The 25,138-nt window shown below is 29.9% G+C and overlaps 1 protein-coding gene across 1 annotated transcript in view; it reads right to left on the minus strand.

Moving 5' to 3' along the window:
* Window positions 1-20,381: 20,381 nt before the first annotated feature.
* Window positions 20,382-25,138, minus strand: part of LOC132941993 (zinc finger SWIM domain-containing protein 5-like) — a 60,069-nt gene continuing 55,312 nt past the window's right edge. The window contains exons 13-16 of the mRNA XM_061010274.1: window positions 24,952-25,070; window positions 24,311-24,529; window positions 23,725-23,923; window positions 20,382-22,233 (exon numbers count right to left, since the gene is read on the minus strand). Of these exons, the coding sequence (XP_060866257.1) occupies window positions 21,872-22,233; window positions 23,725-23,923; window positions 24,311-24,529; window positions 24,952-25,070 (899 nt within the window). The 3' untranslated portion in view covers window positions 20,382-21,871. The remainder of the gene's footprint in view (window positions 22,234-23,724; window positions 23,924-24,310; window positions 24,530-24,951; window positions 25,071-25,138) is intronic.

Here is a 25,138-nt window from a genome sequence, read left to right on the forward strand (position 1 = left end):
GGGTACCTACAGGCAGAGCACCTACGTTTGTAGGTGGAGTCACAATGTTTTCTTCAGAGTCCCCGCTGTAAGGCTAGAAACTCATTGTCAAACGGGAAAAAGTGATATTCCACCCTATGCGCCGTTATTATAATATAATAGTTGTATAATATACACAAAAAGAAACAACACGTACATGTAATGTTTATATTATGTATATAATTAATATTAAATATGGTAAAAAGTAAAAACAATATGGTTAGGTTAGGTCGCGTCTTACCTGCTGCAGCGTTTTCGCAGTGTAGTATAATATATTCTATTATATTCTATTTATATATATAGTGGCAACGGTGGCGTTGGCAACACGCTCGTATCGTTTATAATATATCTATGCGCTCTCGATTCACGACTTACCGCAGTTGTCGTATATTATACTCGTGTATTATTAATTAATATTATTATGGTATAAACTCGTGTTGTCAAAACGTATAATATATTATATATATGCGTATGTATGTGTGTGTGTGCTTGTGCGTGTGTAATGGCGAGCGATGATTTTTTTTAAAAAGATATTCAACAGGTGAAACGCACCCTTGGCCGTCGTCACGCCGGTCGACTTCGGTACTGAAGAGCCAAGTCCGCGGGTTATGCAAGATAACGGACGGGCGGAGAAAGAGACAGAGAGACACTGCAGAAATATAGATAGAGAGAGAGAGAGAGAGAGAGAGAGAGAGTGAGAGAGAGAGAAGAGAGAGAGTGAGAAAGTTAGTGAGGGAGCGTGGGGGAGGGAGAGTGAGAGAAAGAACACGGTGAGAACAGAGACGGTGGTGACGATGTGGCATAGATAGGCGGAGAAAGAAGTTATTCTTTTTTCCTTTTATTTTTCCGCCCACATCTCGAATCTGCAGTGGCGTCGTCGTCGGTGTGCGTGCATCGGTTATAACGAGCGCCGCCGAATATAACAGCGTCCGCCACACCATCATGTTACAAATATATTATTCGCATGTATATATATATATACACGATAACGATATTGATATAGGATAGGATATTGCACGATATTAAATATATACCACGCGCGACTACATACAAATCACGAGGCTGCCCGTCGGCCCTTAACGACTTGCGTTTGAGGAAGACACTATACCAGACTCGCGCAAATTAATTGCGCAAACGGATCTCCTCCCGGGAAAATGCTGCGGCCCACGTGTGGAAAACGAGTGTAAACTACGTTACATAGTATAATATCACAAGACGCGTATACCAATAACCGATAACCACGATGCAGGGACTGGCTGCTCCCGGCACTTTATAGGTATCGGAAACACGATTCCGATTACCCGTGCAGAGATCACATAATAATAATAATAATAATTATTATTATTAGCATATACTTTATGTTAATATTATATAATTGTGTGTGTGTGTGTATATTGTACGTATAAATGGCATCGTATGATCCTCCCACGCGCCCTCGACGTGACGACGATAATATAATAAATTATAAAATTTTGGATTTCGTCGCGCGTTCAAATCTATTCTATATTTTTGCGTACGACATAATATTATTATTATAACGATGGATATACCAGGGACACCGGACACGTCATCTCTGCAGTGATTTTTGGGCTCAGTGGCTTCCTCGGGGCCAGCTATACGTTGTGTGTATAACTATATGTATGTTATATAACCGTCTATAATGTTATGCGTATTGCGATATATCTGCGCAGTAATTATATGATACAGTCATCTTTCAACGATATTTATTATTATTCTCGAGTGCGTGCACTATTGCCTGAAAAACTAATATCGGTTCGTTATAATAATGCATTGTACACACTATACATATAATGCGGTATAAAATGTACACGATCGAGTTGTTTGAGTTCGCTAAAACTATTAAAACTAATTTTCCTCTTCCATCCATACTGCAGCAGACGGTATTGATAGTAATGACTTATTCTCGCAGTTTACTCGAAAGAAATCGCATTCGTTGTTATTAATTCATATAATAATTATCCCTGTCCTCGTCCGACACGCGTACATCATCAGACAATATACGCCTAAATCCGCGAACGATTAAACAACTATATATTCTATCTGATTTCTTTGCGTAATACCTACTAAGTATACAAAAAACAACGAGAAAATAATAATTGTTTTTGTTGAAAAAATGCCGTATAATAATTCTTTAAACGGTTACAACTATACACGGAATTGTTCAGTTTTAAAAACAAACATATATTTTTATTACTGTCATCGTATTCGTATACGATATAGATATGCGAATTGAACGCTAAAAATGTGTAAGTATCTACTACGTCTTCTTTAAATTCAAACCATGCGTATAATCCAACGTTGTAATTATTTGTGATGTCAGCCAAAAACAAGTAAAAACCGGATGATTACATCACGACAATGGTTATATTATTACGTATACGCATATATGGTATTATGGCATATTATGATCTGGGCCGATGACAGACAGCTTTCTATTCATGAAACTTAAAATAGTATTTAATTGATATTTTATTAAATAATGTGTTGTACAATATTTTTCATGCTTTTTCCTATAAACAGTTATTTAACTTGAACAATTTACTTTTCAATAACGATAAAACATTTTTTTTACCACTGATTGACACACTCCTTAAAATTCCTAGTACATACTGCAATACTAACAATTAATTTTTTATTTTCTATTCGTTAACACTTGATTAACATAAAATACTTATGTTATTACCCATTTTCCGATAAATTGTACCTTCTATGCTTTAAGTTTTATTTTTTATTTAATTTATTAACTTTGTAAAATGATACATTGTTAGACTTTTATTTAAATTAGTATGTAACTAGATATATGAAGTCTATGTACAAATTTTACTATGGTTTAAAATAATATCTTAATTTGTGAGAAAAATAATCAAATAAATCCAATAATTTATAGCGTATATCAAATATCAACGCAATAATATGGTATAACTTATAATACATTGCCATTAATTTAAAACGTCAATGTATTATAATATTGTGTAACCATTTCATATATTATTATATAGTTATTTACTAATTTTGTTGAACATTTTAACAGTTGTTATCGCAAAATACTTAAACACAGAATAATATATACTTTGTAGTTATAAAAGTACTATGTGTAGTGTATACCTACTATTATTTAGTAGAAAATAAACCATTGTTACTAAATTAATGTTATCGTCAAAAAAGTTGCCTATATAATACTCCTTAGATGGTACACATAATATAATAGTATACATTTATTATTTCGTTGAATCTCGCATTGCATATTAATATAATATTATAATACCGATCAGTTTTTACTAATAAAATCAATCACGTAACGTGGAAATGCAATCCGTATTAATACTTAATCATCAAACCCTTTCTAGTCACGACGATTTGCTAAGATATTGCATTTCAAATCGACTACAGTGTAACTAACTATTTCGACCAACGATAATATCTCAACCACTTTCTCTACGTAGGTAAGGTACTTACTCCATTCCAGTTAAATGTAGCCAAGAAAATTATATCAATTACATATGATATGCGTATTTCATGTTGATAGTCTATCGATTTTTCGTTGCATGTAATACGTATAAAGCTTATATTTGATTTATGCGAACGCCCGTGAAAAAAACGCAGTCGAGAAAACTGAGGTATGATTATTGTAGTTAAAATATACTTTCTAAATGTCACATACAATAAATGAGTAATATATTTCGAACTGGTATTTTATAAACTATACTGTACCTTACTCTCTAGTAAGGTACTTATTGTGAGGTATAAATGTCTAAATTTTTATGATTTTAATATTTTTTTTGCTACAAAATTTCGATTCATAATAATTTCTGATGGAATTTGTATGTCATCATTTGATGATAAAGATTCCGAATTAGAATAATTGAAAATAAGTGAAATGCACTAATTATTAGTGTAAATGTTTATGGAAATCAGATGTTTTTCATACTGAAAGAGAGATGGAGAGTGGAGACATAAATCAAACTGTACAAAAGTTAGGTAGAAACACTTCTAAATACATATTATTTCGATATCTTAAATCCTATACTAAAAAATTAGTTATTAATTAATTAATTAATTAGTTATTCTATACTATTCAATAAATGCATTTTAAATTTAAGTCAATAGATTTATATTTCAGTGACCTAAACACCTAATGCTAATATGTGACACTTGACCAGACAAGTAAACTACACGATGAGTAATGACACTGTTGATATTTACATAATACAATAATACATAATACCTATAGAATAAAATTAACTCATGGCATAATAACAGCTTAAAATTAGTCAAAAAATTTTAAAAATGTCTAAATGTGAATATTTAATTTTGTCATAATTTGAACTTATAAATCTTAATTGTAAAAACATTATAGGTAGCTGTCTGTTTTAAATATTTGTAAATTTCTGTATGAACAAGATTTTTGAAGATTTCTGAATCAAACGTTCAAGCTTTTTGACCGAGACATTTTAATATAATTTAAGTAAAAAAACTAAAAAAAAAAACAGTAAATTTAATTTTATAAATAGCTCAAAAAAAACAAAATACTTTATATTGAAAATTATACTTTGTCTAGAAAAGTATGATATAAATATTAAGTAAATATCTATGCTTTATTTGTTTTTGAGTACAACATATTTTAAATTTTCAAATAGACTTTGTTGAAAACAACATAAATATTCACGTTCATCCGAAATTTGTTTTGGGAATAGGGGATTTTCATTTTAACCAACTTTATTCAATTAGCTACCATGTTCAAATTTGAAGAACTGCAACAAAAAATGATAGTAGACAAAACCATTTGTAAAAACACACATCATTGTAAATCAAATAGAAGTACCTACATCCATGAATGCGTCAAAACCATAAAATATATCAAAACTGTAAAAAAATGACAATGTAAGGTATTGTTACGACCAATAAGTATGATGCCAAGGATCGTCTACAATATAAAAAAAGGTATACCTGCATTCATCGTTTTGTGTTTAAAGTGAAATGAAATATTCATCAATGTGCAATCATCATTATTTATTATACCTACATTTATTGTATGCAAGTTGTTCTCTTGTGGTTCTATTCAACTTAAAACGAATAACGCTTTCTTATAGATAAGATTAAAATGTAAAATTCTTGTGAAGCCGTTAGTAGATGATTAAAATTTGCATTTTTGCCATTTTTAACTATAAGGGATAGATGATAACAATTTTTAAAATCAAATAGCTGATTGTTCGAAGAATGAATTATTAATTAATGATTTCTTTTCCTATATGAACACTTGTATAATAGATAACCATATAATTTATAGGTAGTATATAATCAAACACCTATGTACATTATATATACGGTACGTATATTATTAATATTTATAATGGATTATTGATAAATAAGTAAGTCTCACGTAATATTACATATAGATAATTATTTTACGTAATATACTTCGCAGTATTGTATTCATTTAATTATTTTCAATTTATAACAGATATTTTTGAATTAATTTTTTTATGATTTTATTTTCATATAGAAATGAGTAATAGGATATAAAGACAAGTAATTGCATAAACTGAGTCATTAAAAACATTAAATTGTAGGTAAAATTAAAATATGAATATGTTAAATTATTATATATAGTATTATAAATAAATACTTCTAATAAATAGAATACTCAATAGAATGTATAACACTATTGGACATAATTATATAGGTACATACAAAATACATTACGCCTATAAATAAGTATACGTATAGATTGGTACAGTGTACCATATTATAGTAGTACACTAATGAATTACTACCTAATCAAGTAATAAATCTCTGGAGATCCTACAAAATTGGTTATCTTAGTATTTTTTTTAAAAAAAGAAAAAAATTATGTTTTTGAGTTTTATAAAAAATTCTAACCAATACGAAAAAAAAAATTGATAAACCTTATTAGGTACTGGAAATGGTAATAGCACTACACTATATAATATTATGTATACTAGGTATATGTAGGATGATTCTTAGAAAATGTTCTCCTCATTTTCCTCTTTCATAATGCTGTTCAAATCTGATTTTTGTAATTTTTAAATATTCTTAAAGACCATAATTTAAAACTCTTGAGATTTTTGTAGTACTTTAAAGGAGTATCCCATTGAGATACGAACACTTTTGTTTTCAGATGGCAACCTCCCTTTCCTATTGTGAATTATTTAACGGATATTTTTCTGAAAATGTTGATGTATCAAAATCAAAATTCGAACGTGAAGTTTTTGGGATATTTTTCTTGTTTTTGTAAAACCATTTTTAAGGACTAATAAACATTTTAATAAAATGTATTAAAATTTTAAAATTAATTTTATGAAGAACTCCTCGTTAAAATTTTGAATAAGGTACATCAACATTTCCAAAAAAATGATCCATTAAAAAATAGTTGTTTATTTAAATAATTAATTTGAAAAACAAAAATTTTTATCACCACAACTCCAAAGGTAGAACAATAAATCTCAAAAATTGTCAATAAGTATATTTAAAATATACTAATGAATAAATACATTTTTAAATGAAATCTTGAGGGTGAGCATGCTTGGTGAATTATCTAGTATATTATATTATATAATATATATTTGCATCATATAATGACAATATTTTTCGTTGTAATAAGTTCTAAAAATAAATTATATTATTTGTAAAACCTTTATTTTATGTACCAACTTATTAAATTAAATTTATTAGATGTGTACCTATGCAACTAAAAATATTAATATTAGTTCTGCAATACTTAAATAGTATAATTATTATTGTAATACTAACAATATATTATTGACATCAATTAATATGAGTAACTCATCAACTAATGTTATGTTTTGTGATTAAAATTAAATTGAATAATTAATTAAAAACAAATTTTAATTATAATTGATCATACAGACGGGTAAATAATTAACAGAGCTTCGTAAACTACATGCACTGACATATTTTTCAGAAGCCACATTTCATTCAAAATCTGATTCGACAAAAATTTGTTTCATACAATTCAAATCAGTAAATATATGTTGCAAATATTTGCTTATTTTACCAAATTTAAGTGATTCTGTATTTCTGTATATACCTACTTGAATATCAAAACATTTCAAACTCAATCAAAGCGTATTTTGTATGTAAATAAAAAACTTATTGAACCATATTAAAGACGTAATAATTATTTTTACTATGTATATTGTGTACCTAATGTATGATATATTTAAAATGTTATTAAAAAATACATTTTTGTTCCAATATAATAATAAAAATGTAATAAATATTTTTGAGTATTAATAAAAAATTTGAATGAAATTCATTAATTTTGAAGTTTATATCCAAATAGGTCAATGTATATAATGACCTAAGTATACAACTTTATAACATTATAAAAATAATTCCAATTTATTAAGTAAACAAATATTTCATTGTTTTTATCACATAAAATGCCACGTCCTGCCATTCCTGCTCATTAGTAATTACCTACATCGAACGTGAAAAATTTCGAATTTCACGAGGCATTTCGTTGAAAAATTTTAAGAATAATAAAATTGTTAAAAATATATTAGAAGATATAGTTATAATTTTATAAATATTTTAACTTCAAATAATTGTTTGCATTTACGTAGGTATACTTAGGTATGTTAATTACATTTAAGTTTGAAATAATAAATTAAATCATACCTATATTGCAATGCATCAGTAAAATAAAAATTAAAAAAGCATGCCTCAGCTTAACGTAAAATAAATATGAAACTAATAACTCTTTATAAAAAAAGAGATCAGCATGACAGTTATTATCTTGTACTAAGTAATAAGTATATACCTAGCTACGCACTAAACTTGTAATAAAGCTTTTCGTATTTATCATTACAATTTCATACGATATAGGATTAGAAATGTGAACATATTATAATCGAGTATACGAATATAATTAGTATGCCTAATTATTTTTGTTTTTCATAATTGTTAAAACTATTGAAAAACTAAAAAATTGGAAATGTTTGTCTTTAAAGAGTTTAATTTTTTTAGTTTTAGTGACTGTTATATATAGGTATCCAAATACAACCATTGTGATTCACATATACAAACGACTATAATTTGAACACACCGAAAACTATACGGAAAACGATGAACGCGGTTTAATAGTTTTTTTTACTAAAAAGAAAGAATGTGTCACATACGACACACTCATCCGTATTATAACGATGTACTATTATGGTAATATTGATAATAAATAACAACAGACTATGAGTAACTCTACTTTCAAATAAGTAAGGTAATAGGAGCGTAGGTAATAAATTTTAAATCGACAATAATATTATAAAATAGAATTTTATACAAAATGGAAACCTTCGATTGAAATTATTGTAGGTATTACGCGTTGGCGCCTACTGAGTGAAGAAGTCTTCTGTGTCCTTCGGTCGATTATCGTCAATATCTTGGCCGTGTATGTAGGTATTATACGATATTGTTTTCGTGTCACCGAAGCATCCGCCGCCACTGTAATTTATATAATATACATATTATAAATTATAAATTATAATAGTATAATAAACACCTATATATATTTACGATAATATGTATGTATTACGCACCGATTCTTCCTTGTTGCTTGCATATTTATTATTGTTATTTTAATTTATAATAATTTTTATTTTATGTACACGTTTGTCGCATCATTCATTATTGCCAGTTGTACATAAACATTATTTTTCACATAAACCACACTCGTTTGTATAACCGTATAGGTTGGTAAGTATTATTTAATACTGAGGTCTATATAATAATACTCTAATATCGAAGACGGTATGCGGCACTCACAGTTAAAACTAAAATATTTACATCGGAAGTCCAAAAACGAATTCAAATTTAATATAAAAAAACAATACGGAAATAGTAATTCAATGACGTCATTCATTTAATTTATATAACCTGCAGTCTGAGCTGTCTGCTGGGATTTCAGCTTCGTGAACGATTCCATTATAGGGAGTTAATTCCCAAGTATTATCATCAAGCATGTTATTATTTAACTGCATAATATGTAAGTCTCCCTGTCTATAGTCTATAATATTATACGGAATGACCAGTTGTGTAGTTGTGTTACGTTTCTAGTGGAAGTGCCCGCGGAGGATAATAATTGCTCAGCAGTTAACCGCATTGTATTAAAAGAATGATATATTGATATGTATTATGTATATGCTTATTGTCTATTGATACCTTAAAATGGACCAAAGGTACTATAAAAAATAAAGTTTGTCTCCGGTGGCGGCATAATATCACAACTGCTCGTCATTAAAGCCTAAGATGAAATGGTTTATGTGATTTAAATATATAATGAATTATCTAACCCTATTTTGAACACTTTTTAATATCGAGTGTAATGAAAATTTAAGTCTCTATAGTAAAATATAATTACACATATGAGCATTAAACCGAGAATAATTTCTGTCGTGTCGGTGCAATCATCCATAATGATTTTATTACAAAATGATAAAGTTGGAAAAATGTTAATAGTAATAAAAAATATATAGATAATTTATATATTCATGCTTTTATTGAGCACTATTATAGTCAAACAGGGAACTTTAAAAATTATAATTTTACGTCACCTACCTTATAATATGTATTTAATGGTTAAATCTTTTCGATGTTTCGAGGTCATTCAGTTACCCTTTATATATATATTTACTTAATATGTTAATAATGTGTGACGTTTAATCAAAACAAAACAAAAGCTTTACAAGGACACAATACGGTTTAGAGTACCTTTCTTTACTTATAACTTATAATTCTCATAGCATGTAATTACAGGAAATGCTTGGTAAAAACAACTTGTAGTAATACTCACGCATTTGTCAACAGGCACCTACATAATATACCTATAGCGTATGCAATTATTATCCTGATATCTAGTGCTCAGTATCACGATTTAATTGTAAGTATACCAATAAATGGAGTTAACGTATAAGATGAATGTGCATCGCGGAGTTTTATCAATTGTCTCAAAGAGATATCCACCATCATATATCAACAAGTACAATATTATTTTGGAGCGTTATAATAAGCGATAAGCTTCGACTTATCGCTTATTCAGTGGAATCTAATACGTCCAAATCCTGTCAATCTACCACAGTCCAGGACAGCGGTTCTTAACCTTTTGTAAATCACGGACCCCTGATGAAAGATTTCTAGAAATCGCATACCCCCTACCAATTTTTTTTCGAATACCTGTTTTTTTACAAAACATCTCATGTTATCATAACCAAAATTATAATAATTATTTTATATAGCAAATTACATAAGTAGACATAACAAAACATACACATTTATAATTATTTTATTACGATTAATTTTTTTATAAAAATGGGTAATATAAAACTATAATTGAGTCCGAACGATCAACTGCACTTAGTGGCAGTAAATATAAGACTGCCGGGACTACAGTGCTGTGCGCATGTAAATTTCGTATGAACAAGAAAAACTGATTATACTTAATAAACATTAATAATACAATTATTTGGTGTAGAATCTACATGTTATTATATATGAAAAAAAAAATAATAATAATCCAACAATATTGTAATAATGCATTCATGTTACTTATTGACGTATGTTATGTGTTAAGGCTGCCGCGGACCCCCGACATGAGTATCGCGGACCTCCAGGGGCCCCGGACCTCAGGTTAAGAATCGCTGGTCTAGGACAATAATAAACGACAAATTTTACTATTTACTACTGCAGTATGCCATAAAATCGCACTTCGCAACGAAGACAATTATTTTTACCATTGCCGCTCCTATACAAAACTGTTAGAAACAATGCTTGTGAGCGTTAAAGTAACGTATATTCATGACTACAATCGAATGACCCAATCGACAATATGGTGACGAAAATCCCTAAAATACTCAAAATATCATTATAAGTTATAATACTAGTACACTACACTGTATTATGATGATTTTTAGGAGAGGATTTATATACACATTAGTTTTTTATGACTACAATGCAGTAGGTACACTAGTTTGAATTTGTTTGCACGAAATAATAAAAATCACGTCATACAGTTAATATTGCAGAATCTAGTAAAATATTTATTGTTTTGCATATTTTTGCACTAATAATACAATATGTCCTGTAGTATATTTTTCGTCAGAATTCAGGAGTAATAGTGAATTTTTGTAATTTTGATTTAAAATTATTATATTTAAAGTAGACATTTAATTTCATACCTTACGTGTACCTACAAGGTGTTCAATTAAGCATGCTCAACCTTTTTTTTAAACACTAGATAAGTCTTTAAGTACCTCGGGTGATACACTTATTTTATAACCATGTTATGTTATGTAATATGTCTATGTTTATAACGGGCATCGGTAACAGAATAGGTACAATTTCAACTATTCTGTAGTAAAGTTGCTTCCCCAAGTTAACGGCCCAAGATAATAGACTCTAAAGTCTGAAGGAACCTTATCGATTTTCAACTGGCAAGTGGCAACCATGAATAAAAAATTATGATAACATTTTGTATTCTTGATTACGTAAAAAAATAAAACATTAGGTATGTGGTTACAAATTATCTTAGCACAGAATATATTAATATACGATATTATATTATATTATATTATATTATATTATCGTATATATAACTAATAAGTATTTCATGTGACATAAATATAAGGATATAATATTACCAAAAAAGTGTATCCAATATCGTACAATTATAATTTTTAATATAAATTGTATATTTTATAATTTTCACGTAACTTATATCGCCATCTACCGACCAAAATATGCATTACATGACTTCTGGCGATTGGCGGATTAGTTTTCCTATGGCGTATTTTTAAATCAAAAACAATGCGATCGTATTTCAAGTGCGACGAAGTCATTAACCAATGTAGAACCTTAAGTAATACATTGTTTAAAAGGTGATAATTTTAATTATGTTCTGTTGGAATCAGATAATCGTAATTTTTTTCTGTATTAATATTTATAAAACGCTGTTTTGTTATGTTGTAAATTGTAATGCTCACTAGTTAATACTATTAGTTTTCAATAAAACATAGAAAAAAATCACAACCTTCAACATCATATTACTTATGAGTCTACCGTCTACGATCTTTGAAGACTTCGTAGCATTTGAAATACGTAAAAGGATTTTCCAAAAATGTGTATAACATTTTACACCATTAACTGGCGCACTTAGTGGCTAAATGCATTCCAAAGAATTTTAGACGCAGTGGCTCCCAATTCTATAATATGAAAAATAGACACAACCAGACTGTTCTGCGATACTGATTAAAACAGCACTGACAGGATATAAATTGGATATTCCAGTATAATATTATACTAACTATATTATAATATCATAGTCAATAATAATTTACCGGGGGGACGAGGTGGCCGAGCGGTCTAACGCGACGGATTCGGCACAGCCGGTCCGAGTTCGATCCTCGACCACTGGGCGGCATTTTTCTCCGTGCAAGTCACGGTGTCCGGAGAACAAGTGCCGCCATCCCCCCACCCCGGGGCACGGCAGAAACCTACGGGTGCCCCATTAGAAATTCTGCCAAACACAACACACACGTGTACCAACCTACCCAACCTACCAACCTACCCAATATAAAACCTACAGTGCCCTCCCCACACCCAATGGCCTATGTTGCCGCGGGTTACCCAATAAAAAAAAAAAAAAAAAAAAAAAAAAAAAAAAAAATAATTTACCCTCCACCAAGATCTAGGTATCCCACCTGCATTTATAGCTGAAGTGGAATTATTCTACAAAGTTTTTTTGTCAGACTAGAAAATCGCCTCAACCCACTAATAAAAGAGTTACATACCTTCGCACTTCCTGGAAATCCACAACGCAGACTCAGAAGGAAATGGTGTCGTGACCATTTAAGTTAAACATTTCTCTCTTCAATTATGCCAATTAAAATATCAAGCTAAGTGTCACTAATGGGATGGCTTCTATTCAAGTAATTCATGTCATGTACAACGTTTTATCTTATATTCTTATTGTGCAATAATTTGTATAGATTGTATATGTACTATTGTACTATTGTGAAATAAAAAATAATATTCAATAATAATATAATTTGGTTTTGGCCTCATGTGTACACTACGTGATGTTGCAGTTGTTTGTGATTAATTTACTATGGTGAATCAAGCCATACGGGTTATTATAAACGTGAATAGTAAATTATATTCATTATATTATACTTACACAACATTTATGAAATGCATAATTGTAAAAACTATTTAGGCATATAGATAGTAAATTGAACAAATTCCACGAATCGTTGTGTATTTATTTATAATATAAATTATAAATAAATATATTTTTGAACAGAAATAGTTCTGTAAAACTAAACACTTTCTTACTTTCTTAAGACTTCAGTACCTAATCAGTTTAGTTTCAAACGGTTATTATTTATTGAGTTGTTTAAAAGTACCTATTTACTTTTTCGTATATTTAAAAATGAACGACTGCCGGCGAATGACAAGAAGAAACGGCTAGCGCCATCAAGACGTAAAAGTATTAAAAAAAAAAAATTAGGTAGACTTAATAATTTTAAAAACGATATGGTGAGTAAAATTATTTTATTATATAATATTATTTTAGTATACGTAAGTATATATTTTTAAATAGGAAACCGGAACTTAATACATCATTGGCTATTCAGTTATTAGGAACTAATGAAATAGAATCTTCACCGTCGTTTATGTAAGTTAAAATGTATTAACTACATATTTCTTTGTTAAAAAAAAAAATAAAAAATAGACCATTACAATTTATTAATTATCTCTAGAGAACCTATGCTAACTAGTACGCCAAAAATCGATGATACGACAAACTTTTCTAAAACGTTTTTGATAAATATGGAAACAATAAGTAGTTATATGTTTGGTATACCTTTATTTAATGTGACTGTAGTTGGAAATCACCAATTATGTGTTGATTTATCATCTGCAGATTCTAATACAGTGATTTCATAAGTACACTAATTCCTACTTGTGTTGTGTATATTTCACACTAAAATACATATATTATTGTAATTATTAATTTTTATAAATGTATAGTTGTCTACTGTATACAGTACCCTTGAAGGGAGAAAGGTAGTGGAGTCCACTAAGTGGACATTCGTCAATTAGACCAAATTAAAAACACCATTCTGCACGATTCAGCATTTGGCTGTACTTTTATTGATATGCAATTTTAGTCAGAATGCAAAAGAGTTTAATAAATAAGTATTTATATTTAAATGTAAATTGTGTGGTAAAAGTAGTTAAATTACTACGGAAAAGAATTATTAGAAAATAATTATACTTACCAATTAATAAAGCGGTAATTAGTGGACATTTTTTTTATCGGTACGTAATGAACAGCAATAAAATATAATATGTATGAGTCTGTTAATTTGTATATGTATAGTTTATGTAGAATTTATGACTGATAAACCTACAATTATTATATATGATTGAAATATTTTAAAATATGAAGGTAGCTACCAAATACTATGTTGATTAATTTAGATACTAAAATACTTAACAATTCTGAATATAACAAATACTCAAAAATAATATAGGATTTGGATACGCACAATATAATATATATATATTATATATAAGCCAGAAGAGCCTCAGAGATACAATACTTCTGGTTTAAACCATTATATAGTGGTATCAATATAAAAACATCTGATAACAAAAATATTTTTATTTTTATTTGACCATTAATACAAATAATATTACAATATTACAATAATAATAATATAACAGGCAACACTGAACGTGTTATCAATGGGTACTATCACTAATAGTTAACCAAGTTATAGCATACAGTTGTTACCATTTTGTTTTACTTGATGCTCTTTTGGCATGTGGTTTGGGAGTCAAATGTCGGATGTCCATTATGTATTATAATATATGGTCATAACCCGTAAACACCTCCCTTGAATGTGCCACTGGATTTCACTCGTGTTATAAATATTGGAAACCATAGTATTAAAAACGTGATTCAAAAACAGAATAACTAGCATAATTTGTAGTAAGTACCTATTTATATCTTACGATTACGATTTAAACTATAACATTTTAGGTAATATTCCTTATGATGATAGCTGATCAAAAATCCAGTGAGTGCATTTTATTTACCACCGTATACTTGGGACACAGCAGCATAGATAACGTAGTGGTTAGTAAAATAGCTTATAATGTCATCAACAAAAAAATAATTTATATGGCTATATCAACGCTAATAATTATTATTATATTACTATTTTTATCATTGTCATGTTAATTTTAATAGTAAACGACCAATAACACTGACGAGCATTTTTACAAACAGGTAATGTAATAATAATAATAATGCATAAGTACATAATAATTGATCAATTAATGCGAACAATATAGTATTATATACCTACCTTAGTACCTTAGAACTTATGTGCCGCATAATAATAAATATATACGTACAAATTGCGACGTACCTATCTTTATAACATAATATAATATATCTCGATTGACGTTGGTAGTTGGGTTTAGCCGGTTCTGGACCCCTCTCCCGCTTCTCAACTACCCACCCCACACTAAAAATTGTGTAACACGGCGTGTCGTATAGGCAATATAGGTACATTTTTTCTAAGGAAAATGTATTATTATAGTGCGTTCTAAGACTGATTAAGACTTATGTAAATTCAAAGACTTTGATTCATGCTTATCAGTTATTACTTTAACGCTATCATGATCATTTATAAAAATTATTTTTTTTGAATTTTGTTATCTACTGATTTTATAATATTATAAGGTTGTGACGTAGTTTACACAATTATTATTTAATCCGTATAAATTAATTTCAGTTGTATTCATCTTGCTCAAAATAATTGACAATTAATTATTGATATAATATTATGACATCAGTACAACAATTAATTACAACCTAGGCATACCAGCATAAGAAAAATAAATGAAAACATTTATAAATGCCGTTAATGCAGTTTCAATACCTTGATTTGATGTCCATTATTAAATGTTTTCCATTTTCTAAATTTTGCGCACATATTAAAGTTACACATATTTAACCTACCTGAAACATACTATGTGTCTCACGCATACAATACATACAAGCGTGTCTCTCGGGTAATTATATATTCCAGATGATCGATGAAAATTTTGAAGCTTTGAACATCATACACCGAATATTAAACAAACGAATTGAGCAAAGTTTGAATCCTATAGAGTTGGTACATATTTTAACGAGCAACGCAGTGAACGGGATCGGCTATAATATATATACAATTAATGCATTTTTGAGTCCTTGAACTTATATACACATAAGTTATAATATTCATGGCTATTTCCAACTATTTCACCTGAGGTAACTTTTGCCCGGGCAACGCCGGGAGGGGCAGCTAGTATATTATAAAACTTAAAGTGTATTGGTGAGGCTTACATAATCAAAATATACTCGACGGATATTGACGATTTGAGGAAGGTTTTGAATCTATACTTTAGTTACCTAATATATTGAATCAGTTATTTTTGAGTGGTTTACCTTCTATTAATAACATTCAAATCATAACCACATATTCGTTTTTTACTGCTTGCAATTATTGGTGACACGTGAGCAAAAAAAAAGTTACATAGTATCCAATGACGGTAAAAATCAAGTGCAAAATTTGAATAATGAATACTGAATAACAACTATAAGATAGTGGTAAATTGTCAATATTACAATATAAGGAAACTGTCGTGCTTGCCGTGGCACGTTGGCTGCTTTCAGTCACGCAATGCGACTGAGAGTAAGTAACGACCGCTCCTACTAGTTCCCGGATGGGTGACCACCCGGGTTCGTAGTAGTAATAACCTTGCCACACATACACGTGTTTGCTTACTTACCGTAACAACCGTGGCAACACTAACCACAGTTCATAACCCTTACAACAGCTTATGGCCATAATCACCAGGCTTAAGATGCAAGAATAAAAATAAAAATATGAGGAAATTATACTGGCGGTATAAAAACAGTATTTCAAAACCTAATAATAGTTTAATAAAAATGTATTTAAAATCAATAATAAAACACAAACACGTTTACAATATTTATATGTTGCTCACTCTGAGTTTTGAATGTTAGGGGGAAATATGCTATATTTTATTATAATTATTTTAAATATATAACAGATATTATTTAAACGCCAATCGGCAATTGTATGATTACATTTACAATTAATATATTAATATGTAGTAAATGTTTATAACACACAGTAAAACCAAACATAATATAGAAAATAAAACACAATATAAACATAATATAGTAACATATAGTGTATAGTATAGTACAGTAAATTATACTAGAACTAGACCTTATACAAACGTTCCTAATACGTATTTATTTTTATATTCTCAACACATTCTACATCAATAATTTTAATTTAGGCGGATATATCTTCTTATCTGAGATCAGTAATTTTTTCATTATCATCTACTGGAATGTGGTGATACGGCGCCTTATTGAGTTATTACCACTTACTACTCCGGCCGACAGAATTGTTACTGTTCGCAACGCCAACTATATAAACACGGTATGGGGGGGAGGGGGAGCGTTGGTATACGTTATCAATTAAATATTTCAAATCGATATTATAAATAATTTAAAAATAGTCAAATGACAATATTATAATATTTAATTCATAGTAAAATGTATACAAGATTGATACTGACAATATCATACAAAAAACCCTTTGAATAAATGAAAACAGCCGTCGTCCATGGTCAATGAATTGTTTCTGTTTTTATAATTTCGTACCATGTCGGACGAATTGCCATCAGTTGTCCTATGGGATTTTTTTTAAATAAAATAAAATAATATTTAACTTTTGTTTGTTAGTCCATTGTCATCACGTTGTAGATAAATCATGAAATCACTACCACTATATTGTTTCTTCGTTAAAAGACTTGGACGAACATTTTTTTTTATTATTTTCTTGATATTAAACTTTAAATTACCCAAGCTGCAACAGCGATTGCAACGTCATCCTGGAACCACATTTTGGTAAAGAATAGATGTTTACAGGTTACTCCACCGCCCTGGTCTGGACGCATGTGTTTTTAATTGTTGTCGGTAACTTTGTCTGATACATTTTGTTGACAACAGTGTTTCATGATATTTCTTGGTGTGGAACGGGCTTAAAGCCGAGTCCAGACAAAAGAAACATTTGTCGGAAACATATGTTTCGTCGACAAACTTATGAGTACCTATGTTTTTAATATATTGTCAGCGACAAATATTGCTATCGGTACGATTGCTGAGTAGTAGTAAACTTCAAAAGATGTTTACCAACATTATTTAACATTATCGTCCAGACCAGTTGTGTCATGTCTACTACATTTTTATATTTGTATAAAATTATTATTCTGTGTCCAGTTAGTCAATCAGTTTTAACGTGGACTGATGACAGTTGACATTAAAAATCACCAATTTCATTCACTTTAAATATTTTGATATACGTATTTGCCATTTTGTACTTATAGAGTTGACTAGAGAGAAAGGCTGCAAATTGATTTATATTATTAGTCATCAAAAGCATTAAAGTAATATTGGTCTTTTTATCTTTTCTACAAAATATTTGGACAGGAATTTGATTTAATAGGTTGTATAAATTTTGGAAAATTGAATAACACTTTTACAATTGATACACATTTTATATTTGTTTTTGTTTTTATTTTATATTTTACTTTCACCTAAAACTAGATACACAGGATTATTTCACAAAAAAAAAAAAATAATTATAATAATGATAATAAAGAATAAGGAAAAAGAGAATCCATCCGCTTGTAGCATTTTCATAATTGTAAACTGAGATCTTAATAATAATAATTATTATGTAGAAATGAAAAAAAAAAATATAATGAATATGTTTGTATACAGACTTAATTATTGTAATCATAAAATATATCAAATACAATACAATATTATTGAGTTGCTACAAAATTAAAAACTAAGTCACTGAAATAATGGGATGGGTGAACACCATTCTGGTTTAATACATTTTTAAAGCGCAATTACATTAGCTATGGTACCTAATTGATAATGGGTCATAAAATACAATTCTTTTTAGTAAAAAAAAAATATATATATATATATATATTAATATTTGTATTTATATAGGTATTTACCATAATATTATAATATATTTAAAATTATTTAGGTACTTTTTCTACTAAAGTACCTAAAACATACATCAGTCATAAAAATATCATATTTTTTTTTTCTTCTCCTTTAAATAGGTAATACACAATATCTTACAACTAACGCTATGATTTACTTAAACTATTTATTGATTTTTCATAAATTAGTATTGTATATATTAATATGGGTACCATAGCAACAACTATCTTAAAAAATAATATTTTATGTATAGGTGGGCATAGTTCATTTAGTGTAATGATTGGAAGTTAATTTATTTCATCAATACAATGATATATCGTAATTCATATAACGAAACGCATATATTATTATAGTTATATGCGTAATTGTAACATTTTTCAATCACTCCATAGATTAAATATAAATGATATATAACCTATGGTCGATTAATTTCTTTTCTAATTGAGCAAAACCAAAAAAATATAAATTTATATTAAAATTAATATTTTAATACATATATATATATATAAATATATATACATTTAAAATAACATAAGTTACAAAATAGAAACAATAAGTCGATTTTTCCAATACAAAATTAGGCCTAAAATTATTAGGTAACCTATTTTTGTACAATTGATTTTATTTTTTTTTATTTTTTTTCTTACCTTTTGATAATACATTTATTTTAAAACTAAAATATATTATTAAATACTTGGTCTTAAAAAATATACACAAGTATTCATAATATGATGCTTATATACTAACATCCTATACATTATTTTACATTTATCATTTTAATTACACATTATTAAAAAAATGTATTTCTATGCCTAATAAGTAGCCTATGATTTATAAATAATAATAATAATAATAATAAAAGAAAAAATAACTTAGCGGACTATTTACGGAAAAAAACACTCTTATAGTAGTTTAAAACTTTATAATATTATAAACAAATTCAAAATATTTAAAGCTTAAAAAAAAATACAACACAACAGTCTTAAGTTACAAAATAAATAAAAATAAAAATCATTTTTTCTTTAATTAAAAAATATTATATTGCTTTGTAGAACATTCGGGACCAATTCATCATTGTTTAATGATCTCAGAGATGAGAATTTATTTTTATTTTGTAACTACAACTGTTAAATCTAAGACTTAGGATATTTCATATATTTAAAAAATATAATATTCTAGTGTTGGTTCAGTATAATTTGTAAAATAACACACTGAATAAAAATCACACAAAAATAATTTTGAAAACAAAAAAAATAACAAAAAAGTAATAGATTCTGATTGCACAAATACATGGGTAACATACACTTAATATGCATACTTAACTGTAAATTGTAAATGCAAATGTAAAAAGTAAAATAATAATAAATTTAATTTTAAATAAAACTTATACAAGAATGTACATTTATTTATTATTGTATTCGAAGCTTGAGAAAATGTAGGTCTTTGTTTCTATAACGCGTGTAGTTTCTCGGTATTTAAATAAACAAAACAAGTTTTAATGGCAAATGATATCGTTGGAACTTATATATTTGTCAATTAAAAAATAAATAAACATAGAGATAAGTATGCGAGACTAAAATTGCTAGGAATTTATAAAAGTGCCAAACAAACCAACATTATACATAAAAGTTGTTATTACAAAATAAAAATAATAAAAACTTAAATGATATTGCTCGAGTTCGTTTGATCCAATCACAGTCAACAGTTACAGAAATAATTAGATACAAAAAATATGTATATTTATATATATATTATAAAAAAATCAATAGATTGTCCGAAACAAAGTGCGTGATCTTTTACTTGGTTTCGTTCCAGTGATAGTCATAATAAACTACAGCGTACCGACATCCCCTCAGTACAAATACATAATAATAAATTATAGTCATGGAGATTTGTCACTGCGCGGTAATCATTTAACTGCAGAGTGTATTACTATTATATTTCGGTATATTATAATATAATATGGTGGAAATAAATATCCATTATAGTGAGACCCATATATCGGTACGATATGCGGGAAGTCAGATGAGGGTTGAATGTTGGCGGGAGGGTGGGTCAACCATAATATGTGTTGACGGTTTGGCAAACCAACAAACGACGGAATAAAGAAATAATTACAATAATAAACACGAGAGGTAAACATAATATTACGCCGTCACAGTTTGTATAATAATTATGGTGGTAGTGATGGTGTAGTGTAGTGTAGCGTAGTGTTGGTTGGTGATGGTAGCTTTATATATTTTTTTTATTTTTTTTTTTTTTTAGTAGGTAACTTCACCGATGATGACTCTTTTCCTCCTCTAACCTCTGTTTGGAGCGCATCGCTCGTGTTTCGTCCGACCTTTTATAATGTATAGGTGTTTGGACGAGGGGCAGCGGTCCGTATGTGTAATAACAGTATAATCGAACCAGGAGGGTCGTGTCGTCATCGTCGTCGTGCGGTCTCGCGGGTTGTGCGGAGTATATGAGAAATAGTAATAACACGTCATATCATTATGAGAATACGACAAAAACAACAACAACAAAACAACAACAGCAACAACAACACCACTTCGCAATCGACGACGACGACGTACCCGCCCCGACCCGCCCACACCACAACGAAATGCGCGCGATTGCGCGAGCACGGCAACGACGACATCATCTGCGGAAGGGCGTCGTCACCGCGCCGTGCCCTAGTCACCCGAACCGCTCTTTGACGAGGAACATGAGCTTCTTCTTGCCCTTGTACGCCAGCTTCATGTTGTCGAGCAGCTGCGCAAACTGCGCGTGCCCGTCATGCGCCAACATGAACGTGTCGCGCGCCTTGCCCAGGAACTCGATGAAGTCGGCGTAGTGCCGCGGCGATATGTGCGTGAGCCGCGAGTGCGTAGTGTTGACGTACGCAGCGACGGCCGCCTCGAGCAGGATCCGGAGCGGGGCCCGTTCGTACGACAGGCCCTTCATCATGCCGCACCGGGACGATCCGCCACCGCCGCCGCCACCGTTATTCCGGTGGTGGTGGTGGTGATGGTGGTGATGATGGTGATGGTGGTGTTTGCCTGTAGACAGAGAGCAATACAGCGATTAAGTTTTATCATTCGGGTGTACAAAACGCAATTATGTAATTTAATAATGTACCTACAAGTCATGGTGGATTTAGATATTTAAGAAAAATCTAAAAAATATCGATGGTAGGTAGAGTGGGTGGAGCTTAATGGCCTGAATGGTACTAAAACTTCGTTAAAACTATGTTGGCATGACATTTTAATGAATTTCTACTTTTGTAAGGTGCACCTAAATTTTGAAGTGTGCACCTAAAATTCGTAAGGTAAAATGGAGTGTGTCTGCACCTTTAAAGGTCGGAAATCGAGTATATAGATGGATACTTTGGAAAGGTCATTATAAAAGAAGTATATGAGCAAGCGCTGTTTTAAACGACCTCTGTTCGGAATTGTTTTTTGAATTTATAATTGTTTATTCAAATGTTAATCCTAACCACTTTCTTGCGCCAAGTTTAAAAGTATCTGGTAAAGGTATACTATATAGGTATAATATTCAATAAATCTTATAATTAGATTGATTTATTATGCTTTGTACGACATGATTACAGAAATATTAATCAGTATAAAAAATAAAAATTGTACTGACTGTATAATTAAAACATTAGAATATACCTGTATTGCTGTACACAGAACACAACTGAACATTTAAAAAACTAAGAGATTTCAAGGATCACATTCAAGAAATCAAAAACAACACGCGGGAATTATCTGAATTTGTCCAGAATCCGTTCAAGCTTTGAATCTGAATATCGTATCAATTGATAATATTGTTAATTGATTACATTCTGGTCTTTTGGCTTAACTTTTTTTATTGATAGTAATACAATGGTTCAGCGAACATTTTTAAATCGATATCAAGTATAGTCAAAATCGTTAAACGAATTCTTTTCAAAATAAATAAATGTATAATGGTAGTTTAAATTGAAATCCAAGCATAATAAACAGATACATTTGAAGAAAAATGGCTGACAACTGGCCTTTTGTCAAGTAGTTATTGTGATCATTATTCATTTTAAAGATATTTTAACTGAATTATTCATAAAGAAATTAGAATAAATATATAGACATAAAAACACTTAAAACATTAAGGTACCTATTGAAAATTTTAATTCACAATTTAACATACGACGTACCTAGTATTTTAAATGAGTTATTTAAATTATTAAATCTATTGTAGGAGCAGGACGGAAAAATGTTTAGCTAAAATACGTCTTATAGTTTCATTCAGTTTTGACAAATTTATCTATTCAATAGATTCTGTTGATTGAAAATGGTCTAGTTTGAGTGCATTTAATACGGGAATATTGTAGGTTATTATTATAGCTATATTACCTATATAGGAGTGCAAATATTATATTGTAATAATTAATAATGTTACACGACAAAGTTTTTCGCGTGGGGTCGTTTGTTGTCACATCGGAGGCGCGTTAAAATGTACTAAAAGATCAAATAAAAACTACAAAAAAAACCAGCTTTTTAGGTGCTTACTGGTGTCAGGTGGAGGCAGTGCGTGGGCACAAGTCATTCCGGGTGGCGTCATCGAACATCTACGTAATATGTCAGACAGCACGGTGGCGCACTGCACGTTCTTCACCAACAACGGTATCATGGTGGCCAATTCATTTTTGCCCAGAGAGTGGCTGAGAGCGCAGGCCCAGTGTATGTCGTTAATGGCTGGATGAGTGTCCTGAAAAAAGAGTCGGTTAGGATTAATTTCATTATATAATTATTATTATAGGTATATATAATATTATGATTATTGTCGAAACGTGAAATCAAAAACTGGTGATGGTGTACGCGCGTTTTACGTTTCGTTCTAGAACTGATTGATAAATAAATTGACACTATTCGAGTCTAAAGCACTCGTATGGATATCGTACGTGGACACCCGTGTATAGTCCCTTACGACTGGATCGAACTATCGAATATATATAATATATGACGCTTATTAGAATCCTAGCGCTCGAAATAGGCGATTAATAATGTCCAAAAATCGAGAGCTATACGATTTCCACCGGGTCTAGGTGGTGGGATTATTTTCTTTTTGAAAGCTCTATCTTCCACGAAAACCAACCTGATTGTACGCCAGATGAACGTTCTTCATTGCGAGCATAGCGAGTTTGTACGCGCGGTTCGGGTACCCGCGGTGTTCCATGTAGCGGGCGATCGTAAACAGCTGAGATGAAGTCATGATATGCGCCGCGGCGTCCAACACTATCTGGTAAGCCGATTCGAACGCAGTCGCGTCGTTTTCGCACAAAGTCAGAGCGTTCAGTGCGCAGTTCGGAGGATCCTGTAATAATAATGGTAATAATCACAATAATTAATAAATAATAATAAAACACGGACAGTCAGGATATTTTAGTATATGAAATGATGAACATTAATTATTATATACAGTGGATTTTTCGCAAGATTTAATAAACATTTTATCTCATATAATGTACAGCGAACAGTGACGATAAATTTGTAAATTAAAAAAAGGTATAGGTAACTTAATTTGATTATTTTGATTTTATTATTTGGGTTCAGAATTCAAAATCAACTTGTATTTTTTTTTGATTAGACGTGTGAATTTAATTGAAGGTAGGTAATAACTTAAAGCGATTAGCATAGTTAAAATGAACTTGGATTTTTGAAAATGATAAAATAAACGACAATGCGGTAGCCTGAAAGTGCCGGTGCTCGTAATAATATAACGTATAGGATCCTTACTTTGGACGCGCATTGGAGTGCCAATGTACGTGCGTAGCTCGACAGTTTTTCTTGATGTTCAAACGACAGGTTTAATCGGAGCATTGTACTGTGAGACATTATGGTCGTGGCGACTGGTCCTGTAAACACGAAAACGCGTATGGTCAGCAAGAACGAACATATCGCGTTATAAGCGCATCCATATACA

This window comes from Metopolophium dirhodum, chromosome 3 (assembly GCF_019925205.1).
Source record: "Metopolophium dirhodum isolate CAU chromosome 3, ASM1992520v1, whole genome shotgun sequence".
Lineage (NCBI taxonomy): Eukaryota > Metazoa > Arthropoda > Insecta > Hemiptera > Aphididae > Metopolophium > Metopolophium dirhodum.